General features: G+C 40.1%; 1 protein-coding gene across 1 annotated transcript in view; it reads left to right on the top strand.

Moving 5' to 3' along the window:
* Positions 1-24,938, top strand: part of sorcs3a (sortilin related VPS10 domain containing receptor 3a) — a 300,707-nt gene that overhangs the window by 219,559 nt on the left and 56,210 nt on the right. The window contains exons 5-7 of the mRNA XM_030146568.1: positions 13,498-13,571; positions 15,369-15,433; positions 16,626-16,744. Coding sequence (XP_030002428.1) covers positions 13,498-13,571; positions 15,369-15,433; positions 16,626-16,744 — 258 coding nt within the window. The remainder of the gene's footprint in view (positions 1-13,497; positions 13,572-15,368; positions 15,434-16,625; positions 16,745-24,938) is intronic.

Below are 24,938 nucleotides of genomic sequence, written 5' to 3'. Positions count from 1 at the left end.
GGTCATTTTAACCCGTTTGTGTCAGAAACACTACGTTGAACTCTTGGTTCCTTTTGGGTCTGGACTAAACCCTGGAACAGGTGCTGGTGTGTGTGTGTGTGTGTGTTCCCTCTATCCATTCACTGCTGTTGTTTCTGTGCTGCTCGGCGTGGACTCCCAGGGTTCTGCTCAGTTCCTTCAGTTCCACCAGTCGCGGTGTGTTTTTGTCCTGGAGGTGGTTCTAACACCCTCCTCCTGTCCAGACCGTGGAACGTCCAGGCGGCGTTCCTTTACTGTTATGGAGAAAATGAAGTGACTCAGAGCAAGGGTGTCAACCATCTGTGGCCCAGGGGCCAAAAACAGGCCCCTGCATGTTTGACACCTGTGGTCCGACAGCTCTGAAACATAGAAACACTTCAACCAAATGGACTGATCTGATGGTGGGTGCAGGAATAATCATCAAATCCAGGCCCTGATGAGGAGGGAAGGAAGGAAAGAGGCGAACAGAACAGCTGCAGACGGAGGAAACATCTGTCATTTATAGTATGTGTCACATAAAGGAACAGCTGCCGTTAACGGGAGGCTCATCCAAAGCAAACACCAGGGTTAGGGAAACCACGGTATAGTCAGAGGGAAAAACAGGAATAAAAAACAGGAATAAACACATACATGATGAGGTTCTACAGGAGGAAGGAGAACGTCAATCAAACACCACGAACAAAAAAACAGGGTTCAACGACGCTAGTACGGCAGCGCATACGGGTCATATAAGAAACGAAAAACTACGGTGGCCCAGAGGTGCAATAACCCAAAAAAATTATCCACTATAAGAAAAAAATGACAACAGCCCAAAAAATTATCCACGATGTATTTTTTTTTAGAATAATTTTATTTTTAGTGCACCAACCTCCACTTCCAGAGGGTTACTTTGTTAGCATTAGCCACATTAGCTGAAGGCCTTAAAAATTTTCAGCCTATGCTTTTATTTTTTCTGGTGGCCTTAATTTTAAAGCAAGAGACCTTTCAGTTAAACAGCACCTCCTTAATTGAAAAGGAGGATGATTTTTTTTTTGTTGTTTTTTTTTTCCTTATAGTGGATAATTTTTTTTGGGCTGTTCTCTTTTTTTTCTTATAGCGGATAATTTTTTGGTCTGTTCTTTTATTTTCTTATAGTGGATTTACACTCTGTTTTTATATTTACACCCCTGTTTTTTTTCTGTTTTTTTTTCTTTTTTTTTTTTTTTTTTGTACACCCCGTTTTTCTTTACACCCCTCCTCCTCATACCCTGTTATCAGGCCGATCAACTTCCTGTTTCTCCTCGTCAATCCTCAATCCAATCCACCAAAGCTCATATAAAGTAAATGTTCCTGTTGATTTCAGTTTATTATATCATATGAATAATTCACCGTGCTCCCGTGGCCTAATGACACCCGCTCATTCCATTTTGGCGCTGGTAAAATTCTGCTGATATTTGAGTTGCGCTCATCTGAGAACTGTGGACTGACCTCGGTTTCCACAGGCATTATGCAAAAACCCCAACCATAATTAGACTTGTATTTAAAAGGCTGTTCTTTCTGTTTCTGTGCTGCCGTAGTTAATTCAGCGCTCTGACTCTAATCTCCAACAGAAACTAAATCTTCTGTGATACCAATAATTTGTTGTCAACGCCTGTGAAATCTATTTTCTGTCTAACCTGGTTCCCTGAGGGTCTGACCTGTTTGTGTTAGCGTCACCCCAACACATGCATTTGAGGACAGCGTTAGTAATTTACTAATTGGACTGTGAAATTAACGGGAGGCTTCCATTTGAAAATGCCATCGCACAAAGAAGGAGGAGAGGATCAAAGATTTATGGTTTAAAAGTGCTGCGTTTCCATAAAAAGGAAAAACACAAAGAAAAGGAGAAAAGAAAAAAAAAAAAAACAGCCTTAGTGCAGTTTGCAGCTCCTCCCCAGCCCATATAGGCTCAACCCCATTTCACAGCCCCCCCCCCCCACGTTAATGATCAAAACAGGAACAGGAGCCCATAAATCTGAACAGGAGGAACGGGAGGGGCTTATCATTATGGAGACTCCACCTGTTCCATTCCAGGGGGGGCAGACATGAGGCCTGTGGGCCAAAACCAGCCCGACAAAGGGTCCAGTCCCCCTGCCAAAGGGTCCAATTGCCTCGCCAACGGGTCCAATCCCACCCATCAAAGGCTCCAATGCCCCACCCACCAAAGGGTCCAATCCCACCCACCAAAGGGTCCAATGCCCCACCCACCAAAGGGTCCAATCCCACCCATCAAAGGCTCCAATGCCCCACCCACCAAAGGGTCCCATCCCCCCTACCAAAAGGTTCCATCCCCCCCACCAAAGGGTCCAATCGCCTTGCCGAAGGGTCCAATCCCACCCATCAAAGGCTGCAATGCCCCACCCACCAAAGGGTCCAATCCCACCCACCAAAGAGTATTAGAATAAAGTGAAAAAAAGACATTTCTTAAGAAAAAAAAGAGTGCAATTTTAAGATTATACTTCAGTAAAATCATAGCTTTATAACCTATAACTAATAACCTTATACATTTTCTTTCTCTTTGTTTTAGTGCAGAAAAATGACATTAAATTATGAAAATATTCACATTTACAAACTAATGAAAATGATGTTAAAAAAGATGTTAAAAACCAACATTACACACTTCCATTTTTTCCACATTTAGTAAATATGGGTAAAGTTTGTAAGTATGGGTAAAGATGTCTAATAGAAAAGAGACTAATGACAACTACAAATTTGTCTTGGCAAAAAAACTACATTAACTTATGAAAATATTTACATTTACAAACTGAACAAAAAAAGGTGTTAATAACCACATTACACACTTCTGTTTGGAACGCATTTATATATGGAAGTAAATCTGTGTCGTCGGATTTTGAATTATAAAAAACATTGAATTTGTAGCACTGAATTTTTTTTTTCCCCACTGAAATTAAGTATCTGGATTTTTTTTTTTTTTTTTTTTTTGCACTGAAATTAGGTATCTGAATTATTTGTCTCTGAATTCAACTATGTTCATAAACCTAGAATTAAAAAAAAAATCAGATGCAATAAATTCAGATACTTAATTTCAGTGCAAAAAAAAAAAAAACAAGCCATGAAGTGCCAGAACTTCAATGGCTTTTATAATTCAAAATCTGATGACACAGATTTACTTCCATAGATGATGGAAAAGCCAGTATTTATATGCAATTCTGTTCCTGTTCTGATCCACTTCAGATCATATTGGTCTTAATGTGGACCCGTCCCCCCAGGACAGCTGCAGTGCTTGTTTAAATCCAATCACATTTGAATGGGCTCTTCATCACCCCCCCACCCACCCCCCCTCCTCGGTCCCTGTCCCATACTGCTGTGTTCCTTCTAATAGCTCTTCTTCTTCTTCTTCTGCTTGACTAATGCTGATGACTGACTCCAGCTGACACACTCATTTTCTCGACGCCTCTCGTTCCCTGATGAACTTACCCAGTCTTCCTTCCAGGAGTCTCCCCTGTGGGACTCCCATCACCTTGAGCGTACATCTGTTGTATTTTACAGATGTTATTGGATCACACTGGATCCGTTTATGATCGGCGGCAGCGTCGGATTAAATGAGGCGTGGCCCGGTCGGTGTGTCAGGTGACCAGGCCTTTATCAGACTGATGTGGATGTGTTGAATGGAGTCAGTGTTGGCTCCGCCTCCACCCACAGCCCGAGGCCAACGACAAAACAACCATTAACACACACACCAGGACTGAAAACCAACAAAAACACTAAACTAAAGCATGTCTTTAACCCATACACACCAAGGTTCGAATAGTTTTGGATTTTTCATTCTAGTTTAGTTTTATTTAGTTTTGACTTTTTTTTTCTCCAATTCAGTTCATTTTGTTTTTAGAGCAGGTTTGCTAGTTTTTATTAGTTTTCGTTTTTTTCTAAATGCTTGTTTTAGTATTAATTTTAGTTTTGTCATATCTTTTCTCTTCTTCTCCGTCGTATTCAAATAAATCCCAGACAGGACTCTGCTGCTTTCTCCCAACTTTAGTCTCCATGTTTCCAGGTAGAGTGGGGACCAGAAGACGACTGGAAACACAAGTGAACACAAGTGACGGACTGTCAAGTGTCGTATGGTGCCGCTAGCTAAATTGCTAGAGCGAAATAATCATATCAATCCAACATTGACAAAGACGAAAACAAAGGGAATTTTATCCATAATTTTTATCCGCTTTAGTTAGTTTTGTAAACACACAATACAGTTTCAGTTAGTTGTCATTTTTTCTTTTAATTATAGTTTTTATTTATTTCAGTTAACGGAAATTTTTGTTTTTTTTTTTTTCAGTTTTCGTCATTTCGTTGACACAGACCCAGAACGACTGTAGTGGAAATGACAGAAAAAACATTTTATCCAGATTTAATGTTTATTAAGTCATTTATTACCTTTTATTCTAATATTATCTTCAGTATTTTACTTTTTTTGTGTAAATCCTGTATTTTCTATATTTAATTCACTGATCCCATAGATGGTCATTAAAGCTCAGATTAAAGTTGATGGTTCTATCAGAAACAGATCCAACTGGATAAACAGTGTCTTTTTCAGTCCAATCTGTCATTAACTGTAAAGTTTATCATTCAAGAGTCAAGATTTTTTTTGCTTAATTCAAGATTTTTTTTTTTTTGCTTAATTCAAGATTATTATTTTTTTGCTTAATTCAAGATTTTTTTTTATTGCTTAATTCAAGATTTTTTTTGCTTAATTCAAGATTTTTTTTGCTTAATCCAAGATTTTTTGCTTAATTCAAGATTTTTTTTGCTTATTATATGTGTGTGTGTATACACACACACACACTAACACACACACACACACCTGTTCAAACAGGGTTTTGTTTTATGTTTTACCTCTTCATGACTAGAGGCAGGTCCACCTTAAATAAGCCCCGCCTCCTTCACAGCAGCCCTCCAATCCCTAATGATGCACTTTTCTGCTGTTAATTATTTCAGTCCAATGGTGTTGAAATGTTTTCAGAAATACGACAGAGACGTCAGACTCAATAAAGTATTCAGAAGCAGAAGGAGAAGACATTATTCAAGATTCCAACCCCCCTCCCCCAAATCCCCCCCCCCCCCCCCCCCCCCCCCCCCGCCATCGTTGGGTTTCCATTTGCATCAGGTCCATAAATAGAATTAACATTTTACCAGTGAGTTTCATTTGTGTCTGATCTGATTGTCTGTGGTTGAAGAGTTTATTTAAGACAAACTCCTGCAATTCAGACCGATTTTATAGGACGCACTGAGGCTACATCCCATAATAGAACAGAACAGAACAGAATGGAACAGAACAGAACAGAGCAGAACAGAACAGAGCAGAACAGAGCAGAACAGAATAGAATAGAATAGAATAGAACAGAATTGAACGGAACAGAAACTAGAGTTGTGCGTCAGTAGGAGGATGTGTTCTCGTAGTTTCAGTTCACTCTGCGTCTGTAAAGTATTTCCTTTGATCCATTATTCATATTTAAAAAGGCAGAAGTTTGATTGTGTCTTTGATGATCTCACATGTTTCCTGTGGACATTTAGCACCGACATAAACAGTTTTATGGGCTGAGGATTGATCTGTTCATTGAATGTTCTTCTGGATCTATGGATGGATGAAGAAGACCTCCAACAACCTGCACCGAATTTAGCCTGCACTGAATTTAACCTGCACCGAATTTAACCTGCACTGAATTTAACCTGCACCGAATTTAACCTGCACTGAATTTAACCTGCACCGAATTTAACCTGCTCTGGATTTAGCATCCATTTGAAAGGAAAAACACGAATAATCTATGATTGAATCTACTGGTATGAACAGACCCATTTACAGCCTTCATCTACTATGAGGACAACTGGGTCTAACCTGGACCAGAATCTGACACCACCTGATTCACCTGAACCACCTGATCCATCTGAACCCCACGATCCACCTGATCCACCTGAACCATGCGATCCACACGGTCCACTTGAACCACCTGATCCACGCGATCCACCTGATCCACCTGAACTACCCAATCCACCCGAACCACCTGATCCACCCGAACCACCCAAACCACCTGATCCACCCGAGCCACACGATCCACCTGAACCACCTGATCCAACCAAACCACCTGATCCACCTGAACCACCTGATCCACCCAAAACCATGTTTCATTTTGGTCCAGACCTGTTCCTTCTAATCCCTGGTTCCTACAGTTCTAGTACAGTTTTAGTGTTCTCTGGGTGTTAATCAGGTCCAGGGGTGGGTGCTTAGTCCTCCCTCTGTTCCTCCAGAACTTTCCAGCTGGTTCATTTGCATACCCGTTCTCTCCAGTTCCTCCACAGTATCGGCTCCGGTGCTGTGGACTGTGCAGGCTCCATAAATCGTGGGTATAAACTCAGACCTGCGCTGTTCTGCCGTATAGAAGCTGCCAACAGGAGCAGCTGATTCACAGCTCTGTACACACATGCATCAAGGATTTACAGGAGGCTTAATGAGCACAGATAAAAGGGACTGATAGGAACTGTGTGGGATACTGAGGCCTGGAATGGGCCCGTTAGCAGTTCCAGAAGTCCCCAGTCTGGACTCTGTTCTCTGAACTGTCCTGTGTTTGTGGAACCGTTTGGGCTTTGATGGAACGGAACCAAGCTGTTCTGGACCGTACCATGTGTTTACACCGCAACACTGCATAAAGAACTGAGGAATTATGGGAAAAAAACTGAGGAATTATGGGAAAAAAGACTAAAGGAAACAGAAACTGGTACTGCAGAAAATGGTATTTAACCGTAAAGACCCAAATGTCTGATCAATAGAAAGATCCTCCTTGAAGCTAAAGTCTCTGTACTTTGACATAATTTGACTCAAACAATGTTTTGTCCTAGAGAGGCTGCCGTAGTGAGTCGTAAAAGATGGCCGACAGATAAATGCTTCTATGCATGCGTGACTCAAATCGTCCTGAGACTCAGATCATCCCTTGACAGTCTTCATTAGCATCTTTGTTAGCGTCTTCATTAGCATCTTTGTTAGCGTCTTCATTAGCATCTTAGTTAGTGTCTTTATTAGCATCTTTGTTTGTGTCTTCATTAGTATCATCGTTAGCGTTTTTGTTAGCAATTTCTTCAAACATCGTCTCTGTTGAATCTACTGACAAATAGACAGACAGATGGACAGACAGACGGGTGGACAGACAGATGGACAGACAGATGGGTGGACAGATAGACAGACACTCTGTTAATGTCTTGCAGTGACTGAAGGGACAGTGTGCATCAGATTTAGTGACAGCTCAGACACTTTCAAATTTCAGACGTCATTGAACTGATGAATGAGCAGAGCAGAAGCAGAGCCTGGCATCTGGGTCATATGTCACTGTCCAACTGTCCACAGCCAGCAGGGACCTCAACACCCCCCCCCCCACCCCACCCCCACCACCACCATCACCACCCTTTAGGTTGAAAGCATCAGAAATCAGATTTAAGCAGGAAAACTAAATCCTTTGGGTATATAAATATATATATAAATGTTTAATCAGATTAATCACAGGTTGCTGTGGATTAATTTTGATTAATCACAATTAAATATCACTCATTTTTAATCTATATTAATTGCATTTCATTTTGCATAAACAGACAGAGGTGAATATACAGACTGATCTCATTCAATGCTGTTGTCTGTCACTCCACTTCTTATAGTGTTTGTGGTGTCATACAGTGGTCCCTCGTTTATCGCAGGGCTTACGTTCTAAAAATAACCCACAATAGGCGAAATCTGCAAAGTAGTCAACTTTATTTTTTACAATTATTATATTTGTTTTCAGGTTGTAAAACCACTCACCACACACTTTACACACTTTTCTCAGACAGGCATTAACATTTTCTCACATTTCTCTCTTGTTTAAACACTCTCAAAGTTCAAACCCTCGTAGATTTAAAAAAAATAAGTACAGTATTATAGAATGAAACCAAAGATCAAAACCTGTTTTCAGGCCCAAACATTTGTTTGAGAAATAAAAATATAAATGTTTTCCTATAAATAAGTATGAAAATGGTCTTGTTGCAGACAGTTACAACCCTTTTTGCATCCTTGTTAAGACTTATTGCTGCTGTTGTCCATATGTTATTTTCCTCCTTCTTTATGTAACGACCCAAAGATTCATTTATTCTGTAATGGCGCCCTACAGCCGCGTAACTTCTACCTTCCTTCAGCATGTCCAGAAGACCAACTTTTTGTGCAATGGCTAGCATCTTCCTCTGCCTTTTGGGTGCGACCACAGGTGCCTTTTTCGGTGCAGAACGTTTCGTTGACATTGTGGGTTTTGTTGGGGAGAAAACTTGCAAACATACAGCACTGCAGAGTCACACTGCTAGCGATCGAACATTTATGTAAATTTGGCGAGAAGAACGCATTCTGTACTGTACAGGAGACACGACACGGAGGAGATTGATTGACAGGGGTCTACAGTCCCTTAGCCAATCAGGACGCAGAACATAATGCACGTTCATACGCTGTAAAAAAAAAAGCATGCAAAATTTCACACAAAAAAATTCACGAAACAGCGAGGCCGCGAAAGGTGAACCGCGTTATAGTGAGGGACAACTGTGCCTACACATTCGCCACCCTCTGCGTGTTATTCAACACCATTTGATTGCATGTCATTTTAACACCTAGCTCTCCAGTTCACCGAACCCTAACCCTAACCCTCAGTGTGTGGTATTTAATGGTGGTTTCAGGTTCAGGTTGGATAGGGGCTAATAACAGCGTGAACATACATGTGTGAAAGCTTATAATACATACAGACAACAGCCTGGTTTAAAGTGTTGTGTTTATTTAGGTGAGTCATGATATCACATTGGAATATATCTGCACTTCAATATATATGCACTTAAATATAAATGTAATAAAATATATATATACTTAAATATAACTTTTATTAAATATGTATTCACTTAAATCTAAATGTAATTAAATATATATATGCACTGAAATATAAATTCACTTAAATATATATGCGCTTATACACTTACAAAAAAAAAAAAAAAAAAAAAAAATATATATATATATATATATATATATATATATATATATATATATATGCACTCAAATATAAATGTACTTAAATGTATATGCACTTAAATATATATGCACTTATACACTTAAATATATATGCACTTAAATATATACACTTAAATATATGTGCACTCAAATGTAAAAGTACTTGAATATATATGCACTTTAATATATATGCACTTACAGGATTAAATAAATATGCAGTTAAATATATATACACTTATACACTTAAATATATATATACATATGTATTAATATATATACTTAAAAATATCTGCACTTAAATATATCTGCACTTACATATATATGCACTTAAATAAATATACACTTTAATATATATATATGCACTTAAATACATATGCACTTAAATATATCTGCACTTAAATATATCTGCACTTAAATATAGGTCCATTAAAAAAAAAAATTGCATTGTGTTTTTCTTGCCTGAAGAAGAATAAAAACACTCAGAAAAACAAACCAACCAAAAAAATCTGGACTAAGGTTGCGATAATTGATGCATGAAAGGGTTAACATCCATATGTGATACCTAAGCGATCAGCACTAATTAGAGGTTAATTACTACTTTAATTGGAGGCAGTGCTGATCAACACTGATGGGATTCTCCAATAGAAAACACACATTGACTGAGGCTGCATTCACACTGAAGGTACATGTGTCCATATGGGACCTGGATCTGATCTGAACAGCACTAATGTGACCCGGACCACTTTCATATGTGGTCCTAAATCTGACCTGGACCACTGTCATATGTGGTCCTAAATCTGACCTGGACCACTGTCATATGTGGTCCTAAATCTGACCTGGACCACTGTCATATGTGGTCCTAAATCTGACCCGGACCACTTTCATATGCAGTCCTAAATCTGACCCGGACCACTATCATATGCGGTCCTAAATCTTCAGTCTGAACATCCAGGTCGCATTTATCTGACCTTTTACGTCATTGAAATTGCGACAAACGTCCTAGTTCTGGGTCACTTCAGGGTCACATTCAGTTCAGACTCAAAACTGATAGAAGTCGCATTTAATGTTTAATATGAACCAAAACAGTAAAAACAACAAAACAAAAACAAATGTGATTTGACTGTGAACTGTTCTTTCAGAGCTGCTTCTGTGAACGGAGTCTCAGACTTTTCCTTCCAGAGGTGACAAAACATTTACAGCTGGTAACAAATGTGCGTCTTTTTTATCAAAGTGTCCGATTTGCTGCGATAAGAGGCAACAGTTCGGCGCATTAGCATCGGGTTCAGCGGGGTTACGGAGAATAACAAACGCAGATAGAAGGAGCGGCTGAAACATCCATCAGCAGACGGTTTGGGAAATGCAGCGGGTTATTAATGATGTTCCACAGAAAGCAGCAGAAAATGTAATTAGTGCACAGAAACGAGGCCAGTGGTGGTTTTGTCGAACACCTCCACGTCAGCTCGGTTATACATCATCGTGGAAAACTCATTCTGGAAGACCTTGGTTCTGATTGGCTGCCGAGGAACGACTTTGTGTCCGGCATTTGTTTTGATTATAAGAACAGTCAGAATTCCACTGAATCATCCTCAAATCTTTGCTGATGGTGATAAAAGCGTTCCGCATTAGTGTCAAACTGCCGGACTTCAGCTGTAATTTATGGCCCCGCCTCCTAAAGCGACGGCTCTCGTTTGTAATGAAGATGGGACAGATACCGAGATGTATAGCAAAAAAAAGGAAAGGTTAGGGGAGAGCTAAAAAAAATAATGTTTGGGGATAGCAAAAAAAAAAAACATAATAAAAGGTTTGGGGATAGCAAAAAAAAAAAAAAGGTTTGGGGATAGCAAAAAAAAAAAAAAGGTTTGGGGATAGCAAAAAAAAAAGGTTTGGGGATAGCAGGGGCTTGGGCAGTTATCTACATCAGGGGTGTCAAACACAAGGCCCGTGGACCAGATCTAATCCAAAGAAGGGTCCTGATCCGATCCGAAGAAGGGTCCAATCCAGTCCAAAGAAGGGCCCGATCCGGCCCAAAGAAGGGTCAGGTCTGGCCTAAAGAATGCTCCAGATCCGGTCCAAAGAAGGGTCCGGTCTGGCCTAAAGAAGGTTCCAGTCTGGCCCAAAGAAGGGTCCTGATCTGGTCCAAAGAAGGGTCCTGATCCGGTCCAAAGAAGGCTCCAGATCCGGTCCAAAGAAGGGTCCAGATCCGGTCCAAAGAAGGGTCCAGATCCGGTCCAAGAACAGTCAGAATTCCACTGAATCATCCTCAGATCTTTGCTGATGGTGATAAAAGCGTCCACATTAGTGTCAGACGGACTTCAGCTGTAATTTATGGCCCCGCCTCCTGAAGTGACGGCTCTCATTTGTAATGTAGATGGGACAGATACGGGGACGTTTGGGGAAATAAGGGGGGGTTGGGCAGTTATCTACATCAGGGGTGTCAAACATGAGGCCCGTGGACCAGATCGGGCCAAAGAAGGATCTACCGGTACTGAGCAGATTTACTGAGTCTAGTTCAGATCCAGTACTTTATCCAACACAGATACTACTGCTGTGGACCAGCAGGGCACCACTGGATTCTGGGAAATTAGGAGATTTAGACCACCTGTTTTTAAATTAACACATTATTCTGCTAATATTATGGATTTATTGTCGGAATATGACGACTTTATTCTCATAAACGAATAACATTTTTTTAAAATTATGAGTTTTTTTATAACTACGGCTTTATTCTCATAACATTGTGATTCTTTTTGTATTCAACTTTATTCTCTTAAAATTACGGGTTTTATATCAGTATTTTGTGACTCTATACTTTTAGTGACCAGTGTTTTTCTTTTCTTCTGTGGTCCTAATACTCCGTCGTAGCTTTATTCTCCAGTTCCCCCGTATTTGTAAAACTAGGTTGGCCTCAGTTTCAGTTAGTTTACTAATCATGTAGGAGCACAAGGTTCAGAATCACAAAGTGAAGACAAAAACCATAAAAGATCTGATCAGGAAACTAAGAGCTGCACTAAGAAGGAACGTTAGCCAAAACAACAGGTCATTTCAGGTCTGATTTGACTCAAAAATTCAGCATAAATGAATGTTAGCTGACACCAAACAGGATCCACAGACCTAGGTTTGGTTTCCTGGATTTGTGGATCCATCTACTTCTCTTTTCTTTGTCTTTCAGTGTCTGTAAAATGACAGCTCCTACTGCTTTAAGAACCTGTTCATACAATCAATCGCACAACAGCTCTGCCCCATTTTTTATTAAATATTGTTCTTCAGTTTAGACAGTATTGAACCCAACGCTGTCACTCATCTCCCTCTTTCTGCCACTCAGTGGGCGGAACCGTGATGACTTCCACTAGCGGTGATGTCACATGCAGACCGTCTATAGGACCTGGTAGTGCCTTGTATGGCCACGCCCACTGGTGTATGAGGGTGAATGTGAGGCTTTAAAACCTTGTGGACACCATAAAAATGTAGAACAGAACTATAGGTTCAGTCCATTTACCATTTAGAACAGGGCTGTCAAAGTCATTTTAGTTCAGGGGCCTACAGCATAATATGACATAAAGTGGGCCGGACCAGTCAAATAATATAAATAATAGGATAAGAACTTATAAAAAATGTCAACTCCAAAGTTTTTTTCTGTGTTTTTGAGCAAAAAAAAAAGTCAAATTCCGCAATGAAAATGTTTACATCCATGAACCGTACTTGAACATAACATGAACAAATATGAACCTGAAAATTCTTAAGAATAATCAGTGCAATTTTAACAATATTATGCCTTAGTTTATCATTTATACATATGCATCACAACTTACAGATCACAGTGGATCTACAAATACACAAAACATTTAGTAAGAGGCGGAATATTGCTACAATTCCATATACTTCTCTTAAGAAATTTCAGGTTATTCACATTTTTTGTGAAAGGCTAGTCTGTAAATGTAAACATTTTTGTGTATTTTTTTTCTTTTTTTACACTACAATAAAGAGAAAAATTTGTAGTTTTCATTATTTTTAGGTTATTATGATAGTATTTTACTGGTCTGACCCACTTGAGATTAAATTGACCTAAAATGATTCTAACATCCTTGATTTGGTAATATTGTCAGTGTAACTTCTGAATTTCACAAATTCATCCCAGGGGCCGGATTGGACCCTTTGGTGGGCCGGTTTTGGCCCCCAGACTGCATGTTTGACACCTGTGATTTAGAATAATTATTGGACTGGTTCTGATCCACTTTAGATCATATGGGTCTGAATGTGGAACCTGAACTAACATGGTTCTAAGACCTTTGACTCATGTCTGTATGTTCAGGATCTTTTGTTTTATTTTGTGTGTCATGGTTGGACTGTTGGGGCTGGTTCTGGTCCACGGGCTGTATGTTGGGCACAGTAGACCATCAGTCTTTCTGGGTCATGATTGTGGACTCACATGTGTCCTTTTGTCTCTGCAGTTGTACAGCTCCGTGGACTTTGGACGGAAATGGCAGCTGGTCCACGAACACGTGACGCCCAACAGATTCTACTGGTGAGTCCTGGTGCTCGCTTTGATCCTGGTCTTTTGGTTTGATCCTGGTCCTTTTGTGGTTCTGCTCCAGTCCTTCCTTCCCTCTAAACTTTGTCTGTTTACCCTGGAATGCACAGAGTGTTCCTGGTGTTCCGCTCGGCTGAACAGCTGATATTAATGTCTGAGAACAAAGTGCGTGACTGACTGGTGATGCTGCAGAAATCCGACACATTTCCTTTTCTTGATAAAACTCAGCCTCAGATTAATCTGCTCCTTCAGGATGTTTCCGAGGCCGTGGCACATCCCACTTCAGTCCTGCTCAGATCAGGGACAGCGCACAGGAATTCAGTTTGGATCTGCGAAAAAGTGGACAGGGTTTGAAATTTGGAAGGGTTTTACTCAGGTGTGGACATTTAGATTGTACGACAGTGTTTTAGGGCCACAGAAGAAAATAGAAACAGTCACTACGACAATAATACGAGATAAAACCTGTAATATTATGAGTGTAAAGCCATAATATTATCAGAATAATGTTTTAATTTAAGAACAGGTGGAAAAATATCAATCTACTAGAATAAAGTTGTAAAATATCAAGATAAAACCCATAATTTTACACGAATAAAGTCGTAATTGTTTAGAGAATAAAGCCATAATTTTACAAGAATAAAGTAATAAAATATCGAAATAAAACCTGTAATTTTACCGGAATAAAGTCGTAATGTTTAGATAATAACCTATAATATTATGAGAATAACATTTTAATTTAAAAACACGGGGAAAAATATCATAATTTACTAGAATAAAGCCATAAAATATCGAGAAAAAACCCATAATTGTGCAAGAATATATTCGTAATACTATGAGAATGAAGTAGTAACTAAAAAAAAAACAAAACTTGTAATTTAACGAAAATAATGTCGTACTTTTATGAGATTGAAGTCATCATATTTTGAGAATAAAGCCATAATATTATGAGAATAATGTTTTAATTTATAAACAGGTGGAAAAATATCAGAATTTAGGAGAATAAAGTTGTAAAATATCGAGATGAAACTTGTAATTTTATGAGAATAAAGCTATGATATGGGAAAAAAGTCGTAATTAAAAAAAAACTCATAATTTAACGAAAATAATGTACTTTCACGAGATTAAAGTCATATTCATAGAATAAAGCCGTAATATTTCAAGAGTAACGTCCTAATTTAAAAACAGGTGGAAAAATATCGTAATTTATAGAATATAGTCGTACCAACTGGTCTTCTATTTAACACTGGACTGGTCTTGTATTTAATACTGAACTGGTCTTCTATTTAACACTGGACTGGTCTTGTATTTAACACTGAACTGGTCTTCTATTTAACACTGGACTGGTCTTGTATTTAACACTGAACTGGTCTTGTATTTAACACTGGATTGGTCTTCTACTTAACACTGGACTGGTCTCTATTTAACACTGAACTGGTCTTGTATTTAACACTGAACTGGTCTTATATTTAACACTGAACTGGTCTTGTACTGAACTGGTCTTCTGTTTAACACTGGACTGGTCTTGTATTTAACACTGAACTGGTCTTGTGTTTAACACTGAACTGGTCTTGTATTTAACACTGAACTGGTCTTGTATTTAACACTGGATTGGTCTTCTATTTAACACTGGACTGGTCTCTATTTAACACTGAACTGGTCTTGTATTTAACACTGAACTGGTCTTGTATTTAACACTGAACTGGTCTTGTAGTGAACTGGTCTTCTGTTTAACACTGGACTGGTCTTGTATTTAACACTGAACCCCTGTTCTTCTTCTTCTGGTCCCTTCAGGTCTGTCTTGGGTCTGGATAAAGAACCGGACCTGGTCCACATGGAGGCTCACACTCCAGATGGAAGTACGTAGCCCATACACACCCACACACACCACTAATGGTTATATGAAAGGTCTCCATGGAAACGGCCCTGGCCCCGCCCCTCCCATAAACCTGCGCTGGGGGGGGGGGGGGTGTGTTCTGAACGAAGCCTTTCTTCTTCTCTTTCTTTATCTGCGGCTGAATGTCAGCTTCACCAAGGTCTTCCATAGGTGACAGAGGTGATGGCGCTGGTGTCACACACTCACACTTACATAAACAAACGCCAAAGCCGCCACCTCCTCACATAACGACTCTGTGATTGACAGGAGACGCTTGTTTGCGGCGTCGACGCACGATAAGAAGAAAACAGCTTCAGCACAAGGAGGCGAATGAAAGCCACAGAATGTCAGAGTGGAGACGGTTTGAATAGAACTGTGGAAGTGGAGTGTGTTCTGAAGAACCACAGAAGAAGAACACACTGAACAGGTTCACTCTGCACGCTGTAAAAAATGACCTGTGGAAGTGGAGTGTGTTCTAAAGAACCACAGAAGAAGAACACACACTGAACAGGCTCACTCTGCACGCTGTAAAAAATGACCTGTGGAAGTGGAGTGTGTTTTAAAGAACCACAGAAGAAGAACACACACTGAACAGGCTCACTCTGCACGCTGTAAAAAATGACCTGTGGAAGTGGAGTGTGTTCTAAAGAACCACAGAAGAAGAACACACACTGAACAGGCTCACTCTGCACGCTGTAAAAAGTGATCTGTGGAAGCGGAATGTGTACTAAAGAACCACAGAAGAAGAACACACTGAACAGGTTCACTCTACACACTGTAAAAAGTGACCTGTGGAAGAGCCTCTGCACGCTGTAAAAAATGACCTGTGGAAGCGGAGTGTGTTCTAAAGAACCACAGAAGAAGAACACACTGAACAGGTTCACTCTGCACGCTGCAAAAAATGACCGGCTAGAAACAAAGAGCCACTGTACACTGCAAAAAATGACCTGTTAGAAACAAGGCTAATGTTCCTAAATCTGGACTTAGTGTCTGATATTAAGTCAAATAACACATACAGTGTGCTTGAGCTCATTTTTCCCAGTGTGTTGGAGCTCATTTTTTACAGTGTGTTGGAGCTCATTTTTCCTGGTGTGTTGGAGCTCATTTTTCCCAGTATGTTGGAGCTCATTTTTTACAGTGTATCTGTGTTTCCTGTCCTGTTTTTAACCTTGCAGATGTTCAGTACGTCACCTGTCGGGCTCACATGTGCACTGACGCCAACAGGGACTACCCGTTCTCCGGTTACATCGACATCAGCTCGTTGGTGGTGCAGGACGACTACATCTTCATCCAGGTAAGAACAGGCCACACCCCCCACAAACATGTCTGACCTAAGGCTCCGCCCACCGCAGCTCTAATGGACACTTTGGATTTATTAGTCAAATCTGATTTGTTTTTGTGTGTTGGTTCATATTCTACATTAAATGTGACTTCTATCAGTTTGGAATCTGAACTGAATGGGACCCTGAAGTGACCCACATGGACTAAAGAGGTCCTGAGGTGACCCACATGGAGTAAAGAGGTCCTGAAGTGACCCACATGGACTAATATTCACCAAGAACACCTCTGCTAGGTAGTAGTAGTAGTAACTAACCATACTACTATTACTATTACTACTACTACTACTACTACTACTACTAATAATAATAATACTTTAATTACTACTACTAATAATAATAATCATAATAATATTCATAGTAAATATACTACTACTACTACTACTACTACTACTACTAATAATAATGTTTTTACTTGTACTACTGTTACTGCTGCTGCTGCTGTTTTTCAGTATTAATCCAGATTTGGGTTCCACATCCATGTGAAATGTAAATGTCCTGCATTCCCAGCAGTACTACAGTTAGATTTGAATTTCTTCTTGGTGTGAATATTATTTACTTTGACATTGTGCAAATGAGCTTTCACACATTTGAACACCAACAGCAAAAGGACGCGTCATTTCACAGCAAATCCACCAGCGACTGAATTCAAATCTACCTGAAAAACCTGCAGGAGTGTGTGTGTGTGTGTGTGTGTGTGTGTGTGTGTGTGTGTGTGTGTGTGTGTGTGTAGGTGCGTGTGTGTGTGCGTGTGCGTGTGTGGATGTGTGTGTATGTGTGGTGTGTGTGTGTGTGTAGGTGTGTGTGTGCGTGTGTGTGTGTGTGTGTGTGTGTGTGGTTCCAGTTGGATCCTTTATAGATGTCAGACTGGTTCAGATGGTCTTTATGTTCAGAACCACAGAACCAGGACTCATGTTCTACAGAAACTACAGGAGAACCTTCCATCTGTGACCCGGTCCAAACCCCAGACCAGGACTGACCTCGGACCAGGACAGACCCCAGACCAGGACAGACCCCAGACCTGGACTGACCTCAGACCAGCGTAACCTGGTCGTACGCAGATGTATAAAGAGTGAAATGACCGTGGAAATGTGCGCTCCTCCACACCAGCTCCATGTCTGGTGTACACACGTTTCTAGTGCTTTGGAACCATTGGCGACACTTAGAGGTGATACTGGGAAACTGTTAATAATGTGATAAAGGTCATTCCTCTGATTGATGTACACATCACAGATACACAGAAGAACAAAGAACACACAGACACACAATTATACTGCCAGAGCAGCACATCCACCACCAGAACCAGAACCAACCACACCCTGGACCCATCAATGTCAGTCCTGCCATCCAAATAGGATGTGATTTCAACCACATGAAGAGACAAGGACACAGAATTCATTGGTTGATAAATGCATTTAATGTAGTGTTCATGTCTGTGAGAACATTTATCAGTCGGTCCAGGTGCTCATTGACGCCGCTGATTGCCCTCACGATGTCCTCTGGTGACTCGGGTGAGCATGGACCCGTGCCGTTGGACGGGCATCAGCAGCTGGCTGTTGGACCGGAGGACCGGCTAACGCCGGGGAGGCAACAGGACGCTTCTGTGACAGGAGGATGATACTTCATCTGACCGTCTTCTGTCTCACTGTTGGAAAATAATAATTTGAGTGATTAAACATGAGTCCAAGTCTTTGATTTCCTCTTTGATTTCCTGACATGATTACACATGAACCTTTTTCTAGTTTGGCTGTGATCAGACTGTGTATGACCCGTAGAATGAACTAATGTGTGACTGACACAAATACTAAATATATATTTACCTTGGGGGTGATCCGCGTCAGCCCTGTGAGAAAAGTGTCACGCACAATATCGTCGACTTTCTGCTCAAACGGGCTGAGTTCGTCTCTTTTCTCCTTCTGCCTGTTTTGGCCTCCGCTTCGCATCCACCTTGATGTCATGTGATCATGCAGAGACGGGAATCCCAGAGGGAATCCCACCTGCAGACCCTGTTTATACTAATTTGCATATTTAAATGTGGGCGTGGAGAGGGAGGAGTCAGGTACTCTAACATATGCGCTCAATTCCACGCTGACTGGGTTGAATAAAGGAAGTGTACTTGGATTCAGGCGAACGCACAGTTTTATTCATCTGGATTTTTTTGTGCGTACGGACTTTTCTGGATTTAAGCGTACGCCAGGTTTCAGTATGAAATACGCACAAGTCTTTATACATGAGGCCCCAGGACTGTCAGATTCAGTCTAGTTCTGGTTCCACGTTCAGTCCAGTTGGATCTCCATCAGTCCAGTCCATTAGAATCAGAACAGAACCACATAGAATAGCAGACCTTTACAGACGGGTTCAGACTGAAAACAACAAACAGCACACAAAGAAAAGATTTACATCTGTTTAAAGATCCTTGAAACAAATGTGAAGAACATGAACAACCAAAAAGAAATAAATATGTAAGTAAGTAAACAAACAAACAAATAAATAAATAAATAAATGGATGGATGGATGGATGGATGGATGGATCCTCCTCCTTCTCTTTGTCCTCTTCCTCTTCCCTTCAGAACCTCCTCCTTCCTCCTCATTACCCACATTCATAAATCCCTTCTTTACAGATCCTTCTCCTCCTCTTCCCCCTCCTTCTCCTCCTCCTCCTCTCTCTCCTCCTCCTTCTCTTCCCTCCTCCTCTTCCCCCTCCTTCTCCTCCTCCTTCTCTTCCTTCCTCCTCCTCTCTCTCCTCCTCCTCCTTCTCTTCCCTCCTCCTCCTTCTCCTCCTCCTCCTCCTCTCTCTCCTCCTCTTCCCCCTCCTTCTTCTCCTCCTCCTCCTTCTCTTCCCTCCTCCTCCTCCTCCTCTCTCTCCTCCTCCTCCTCCTTCTCCTCCTCTTCCCTCCTCCTTTTCCCCCTCCTCCTCCTTCTCTTCCCTCCTCTTCCTCCTCCTCCTCTCTCTCCTCTTCCTCCTTCTCTTCTCTCCTCCTCTTCCCCCTCCTTCTCTTCCTCCTTCTCTTCCCTCCTCCTCTCTCTCCTCCTCTTCCCCCTCCTCCTTCTCTTCCCTCCTCTTCCTCCTCCCCCTCCTCCTCCTCCTCCCCCTTCTCTTCCCTCCTCCTTCTCCTCCTCCTCCTCCTCTCTCTCCTCCTCCCCTCTCTCCTCCTCCTCCTCCCCCTCCTTCTCCTCCTCCTCCTCCTCCTCTTTCTCTTCCCTCCTCTTCCTCCTCATCCTCCTCCACATGTGAACACGTGTGTGTCCCAGACCACAGATCCTGATTGGTCGGTACATAAATCAATCCCACCGGTCGGTTTTAAAGTTCACAGCTCCTCCTGTGGTTACAGACGTCCATCGATCCGCCGCTCCTTCACCAGATTACACCTGGGACTGTTTTACAGGTTTTATTTCCCCTCAGAGCTGCTTTTCTTTGTTTGGACCCAGTCTGAGCTCAGTAGACTCATCAGCCTAGGGATGTAATCATATGAAAATTTCATATCACGGTTATTGTGACCAAAATTATCACGGTTATCATTATTATCGTGGCATTGTTGAAATGTGCTCAAAATGTTCAAAACTACTTATACACACACTGAAATAATGTAACCAAGTTGTATTTTGAAAAAAAAAACAAATAAATAACACACAATGTACTTTCTGTCTCAGAAACATTAAAATATTAACATATCAACATCAAACATACAAATGTGCATTAAAGATGGAACCTTATGGACATAACAGATATGTGCACCGGGGTGGGAACTGATAGGATTTGATCAATATCGATGTTATTGTCCATTCTGCTTACTAATCCAATTCCTTATCGATTCTCCTATCGATTCCTGAGTGTTTTTTTTGAGTGTGAAAAAAAGTATTTGGACAGGTCATAGTGGAGTTTGTTTGAACATTTTTCAGATCAAATCATTCACAACATCACGTATATCCACTATTGTACACACAAACAGAAAGTGAAACAATCATATTTATCTGAACTGTTTAATGAACAAATGGAAATATTCTGAAAGAATGAAGATTTTAAAACATGTCAGGCTGATCTGATCCAGACTGGTCAGTGGTTCAGTCCTGGTGAGAGAAAGACCAGTCACACCAGTGTCATATGGTCCAGTTCCTCTGGAGGTCAGTCAGTGGATTTCCTGTTGAATGTCCTTCAGTTCATAAAGCCTCCTCTCCTTTGGTTTTTACACACACCATATGTCTTTGTACAGTTGAAGCTCACTCATTTGGGCTCATTTGAACTGACATGAGTTTGTCCTGAGTATCTATATTCAGATGGTTTCTCTGCTGGGTGAGGATCTGAAGCTGAGGGGGTTAACCGTAGCGTGGACTTGGTCTGTGCGCGCTCGAACAAACCGGGTCTGTGTGCTCGCTCACTCGGATGGACTGGGTCCGCGCTCGTACGGACCCGGGTCCGTGCACTCGCTTGCTCGGACGGACCCAAACTCTGCAGCTCTGTCCATGCAGGTGCCTTCCACCATGTTTTCAGAGGCCAAACATTACAAACTGCACAAACACACCTGGAGTGCCGCTGCTTGTCCAGTTAGTGAAGAGTATCACCGTGATTTTCCAAGTGCGGTAATCGAACATGCCTATCATAATAATTAGAATTTAAACGGTAATACTAACAATCGGAAATTTTACTACCGTTTATCATTATACTGGTAATCGTTACATCCCTACATCAGCCCCAGTACCGGTTCTCCCAGTTAGGCTCCTCCCCCACCTCTGTAAGCCTGTCCAGTCATAGTTGACCATATTCAGCTCTAATCACCAACTAAACCAGACTCATACTAGGGTACGTTTGGACCATCAACTGGGTTTGGTTACCATGGTGATCAGATAAAAGGATGGTCCGCCACTGTTTTCAACAGAACCCACGTATTGGACCACATATGTGATCTGACCTTAAGGATTCATGTAATAAGTTCCACTGAAGTTCTTTATGGTTGAGTTTGTACCAAGGTTATTATCATTAACGAAAACTAACGAAATGACCAAAACTAGTTGTAAAAACATTTCCGTTAACTGAAATAAATAAAAACTATAATGAAAAGAAAAAAACGATAACTAACTGAAACTGTATTGTGTGTTTACAAAACTAACTAAAACATATAAAAGTTATGGATAAAATTCCCTTCGTTTTCATCTTTGTCAACGTCGGATTGATACGAAATCAATTTTTTTCATTCTAGCAGTTTTATTTAGCAGCACCATACGACACTTGACGGTCTGTCACTTGTGGTTTCCAGTCGTCTCCTGGTCCCCACTCTACCTGGAAACATGGAGACTAAAGCTGGGAGAAAGCAGCAGAGTCCTGTCTGGGATTTATTTGAATACGACGACAGAGAAGAAGAGAAAAGATACGACAAAACTACAATTAATACTAAAACTAAACTAAAACTAAGCATTTAGAAAAAAATGAAAACTAATAAAAACTAGCAAACCTGCTTTAAAAACAAATTAAAACGAACTGAATTAGAGAAAAAAAAAGTCAAAACTAAATAAAACTAAACTATAATGAAAAATCCCAAACTATTAGAACCTTGGTCCTTGGTAGTTCCTATCCCAATATTGTTCCAAGTTCTTTGCTGATATTATTCCAATATCGGGGTAGTTTTGTTCACTGCCAAAAAAACATGCGCATGACCCACATCCTGCTCACCGCAAAACCTCCAACAGGGCTGAGGGTAACAATAGTGAAGCCTTTTGGATCTTTGGTGGTATAAAAAAATCTCTTTTCCAACAAAATATTTTCCAATTTCTGGAATTGGATGTAGTCACTTGAGTTTCACATATTTCATACCATGTATCATCATGTAATTCAAAAAAGGTTGTGTTTGGAAGTTGTGGGGGGTTGTGGGGGGTTGGGGGGGCCCCTTTTGGCCCTGGGCCCCCACAGAGGTCTGGAGCGGCTCTGATCAGCTGTCATACTGCATTAGTCCTGACGTGGCCTGTGTTCAGGAGGTTCACATCTGAAGGTCGTCCTCTAATGGATCACAGGCACTTATTGATGAGTAGACGTGGGTTGTGGAACAGCTGTCTGTCTCAGCGTCCACAGTGTCCAGGCCAAGGTTCTAATGGTTTTGGATTTTTCAGTATCGTTTAGTTTTATTGAGTTTTGACTTTTTTTTTTTCTCTAATTCAGTTTGTTTTAATTAGTTTTTAAAGCAGGTTTGCTAGTTTTTATTAGTTTTTGTTTTTTTCTAAATGCTTAGTTTTAGTTTTCTTTTAGTATTAATTTTAGTTTTGTCGTATCTTTTCTCTTCTTCTGTGTCGTCGTATTCAAGTAAATCCCAGACAGGACTCTGCTGCTTTCTCCCAACTTTACTCTTCATGTTTCCAGGTAGAGTGGGGACCAGAAGACGACTGGAAACCACAAGTGAACACAAGTGACGGACCGTCAAGTGTCGTATGGTGACAGCAGAGAAAAGTGCTAGAGCAAAATAAATCGCTTTCGTATCAGTCCGACATTGACAAAGACGAAAACGAAGGGAATTTTATCCATAATTTTTTGCCATTTTAGTTAGTTTTGTAAACACACAATACAGTTTCAGTTAGTTATCGTTTCTTTCTTTTAACTATAGTTTTTATTTATTTCAGTTAACAAAAATATTTTTACAATTCTAGTTTTGGTCATTTCGTTAGTTTTCATTAATGATAATAACCTTGTCAAAGACATGTTCTGTATTATATTTGGGTCATTTAACAGGAAAAGACAAACCAAGTATGGATAAATATTTGATTCAAATCCTCTTGGCATCGTCTAAAAACACCATCACATGAAAATGGTGCAAAGAGGACCCCCCAGCCCCACCCCCAGCCTAAATTATTGGAGAGACTGTGGAAGAAATTCACAACATGGACAGACTTATGTATATCCTAAGACTACAGCAAGAAACATGTGAAGACCGATGGAAACAATGGGCAATATACAGGACGACAACTGACACTATGTTCTAAATGTTTATGGTGGAAAATTTCAAAAATGAAACGATAATATAAAAGTTAAAAAAAAAAAAAAGAAAGAAAGAAACAGAACCTTTGTCTATAAGTCCCCCCAGGCTGTAGGTTATGGATAACACTGGGTTACAAAAAAATATTTTTGCAAATTGTCTAGGTTTTTTTAACTGAATTAGGACCATTTTGCACCGCTAAATCCAAAAATGACATCTGTTTTTCTCAGTCAGGTCAGGTTTTTTTTGCTAATTTGATTTTGAAAAATTTGATCTTCTCATAAAATTGATTACATTTTTGTGACTTTATCAGTTGATTTTTTATATAGTTCTCACCCAAAATAGGTTTTAAGAGAAAAAAAATCATTTCACCGTTGTACCTGTTAGGTACAGTGGTGTATTCACCACAGATGTAGCAGAATACGTCAGGCTTATTTCTGCAAGATCTTCTAGTCGAAGCCATTTCATTCACTTGTGATATCAAAAAAAACATTAATCATAAATTGGCAAAAGTAAAATCTTCAGAACGTGTTTATTGCAAGAAATATGAAAGAATTTTGTATCATATGATGTGAAAATGCCCGTAAATGTAAGCAAAAATGTTAAAAAGCCAATATGTAGCATAGTTCAGAAAGTTGACCTGATTGAGCAAAATTAATGTGATTTTTGGATTCAGCACACCAAAATGATCCTAACTCAGCTCAAAAAACTTCAAAAATAAATTTGTTGTTGACCAGTGTAATATACTCCAAGTGTCCCAGTAAACAAAAGACAGTCTTTAGACAGTATGTCTTCATCATTTCCCATTTGGTCCAAACTCAACCATAAAGAACTTCATCAGATCTTATTAAATGAATCCTTTTTTCAGACTAATCACTGTCATGTTCTAATGTAAAACTTTTCATGTTATATTTTCAAGTTGTTACCACATAGAACTGTATCCATGTTATAAATGATCATTTATCTTGTTAAAATTTGATTTTTTTACATCTTTACATGATAAATACAGTATATTGAAAATTTGACAACTTGTTATAACATGAAAAATTGTTATTACACGTAATTATTATAATTATTATTTTTCAATTCTAGTTTTCGTCATTTCGTTAGTTTTCGTTAACGATAATAACCTTGGTCCAGGCTGAGGCCCATGCTCTGTGGGGTTTGTGCTGCATAAGCTAACATCTAACAGCTC

The sequence above is a fragment of the Sphaeramia orbicularis genome, chromosome 1, assembly GCF_902148855.1.
Source record: "Sphaeramia orbicularis chromosome 1, fSphaOr1.1, whole genome shotgun sequence".
Taxonomy (NCBI): domain Eukaryota; kingdom Metazoa; phylum Chordata; class Actinopteri; order Kurtiformes; family Apogonidae; genus Sphaeramia; species Sphaeramia orbicularis.
This window is presented reverse-complemented; position numbering and strand designations above follow the sequence as displayed.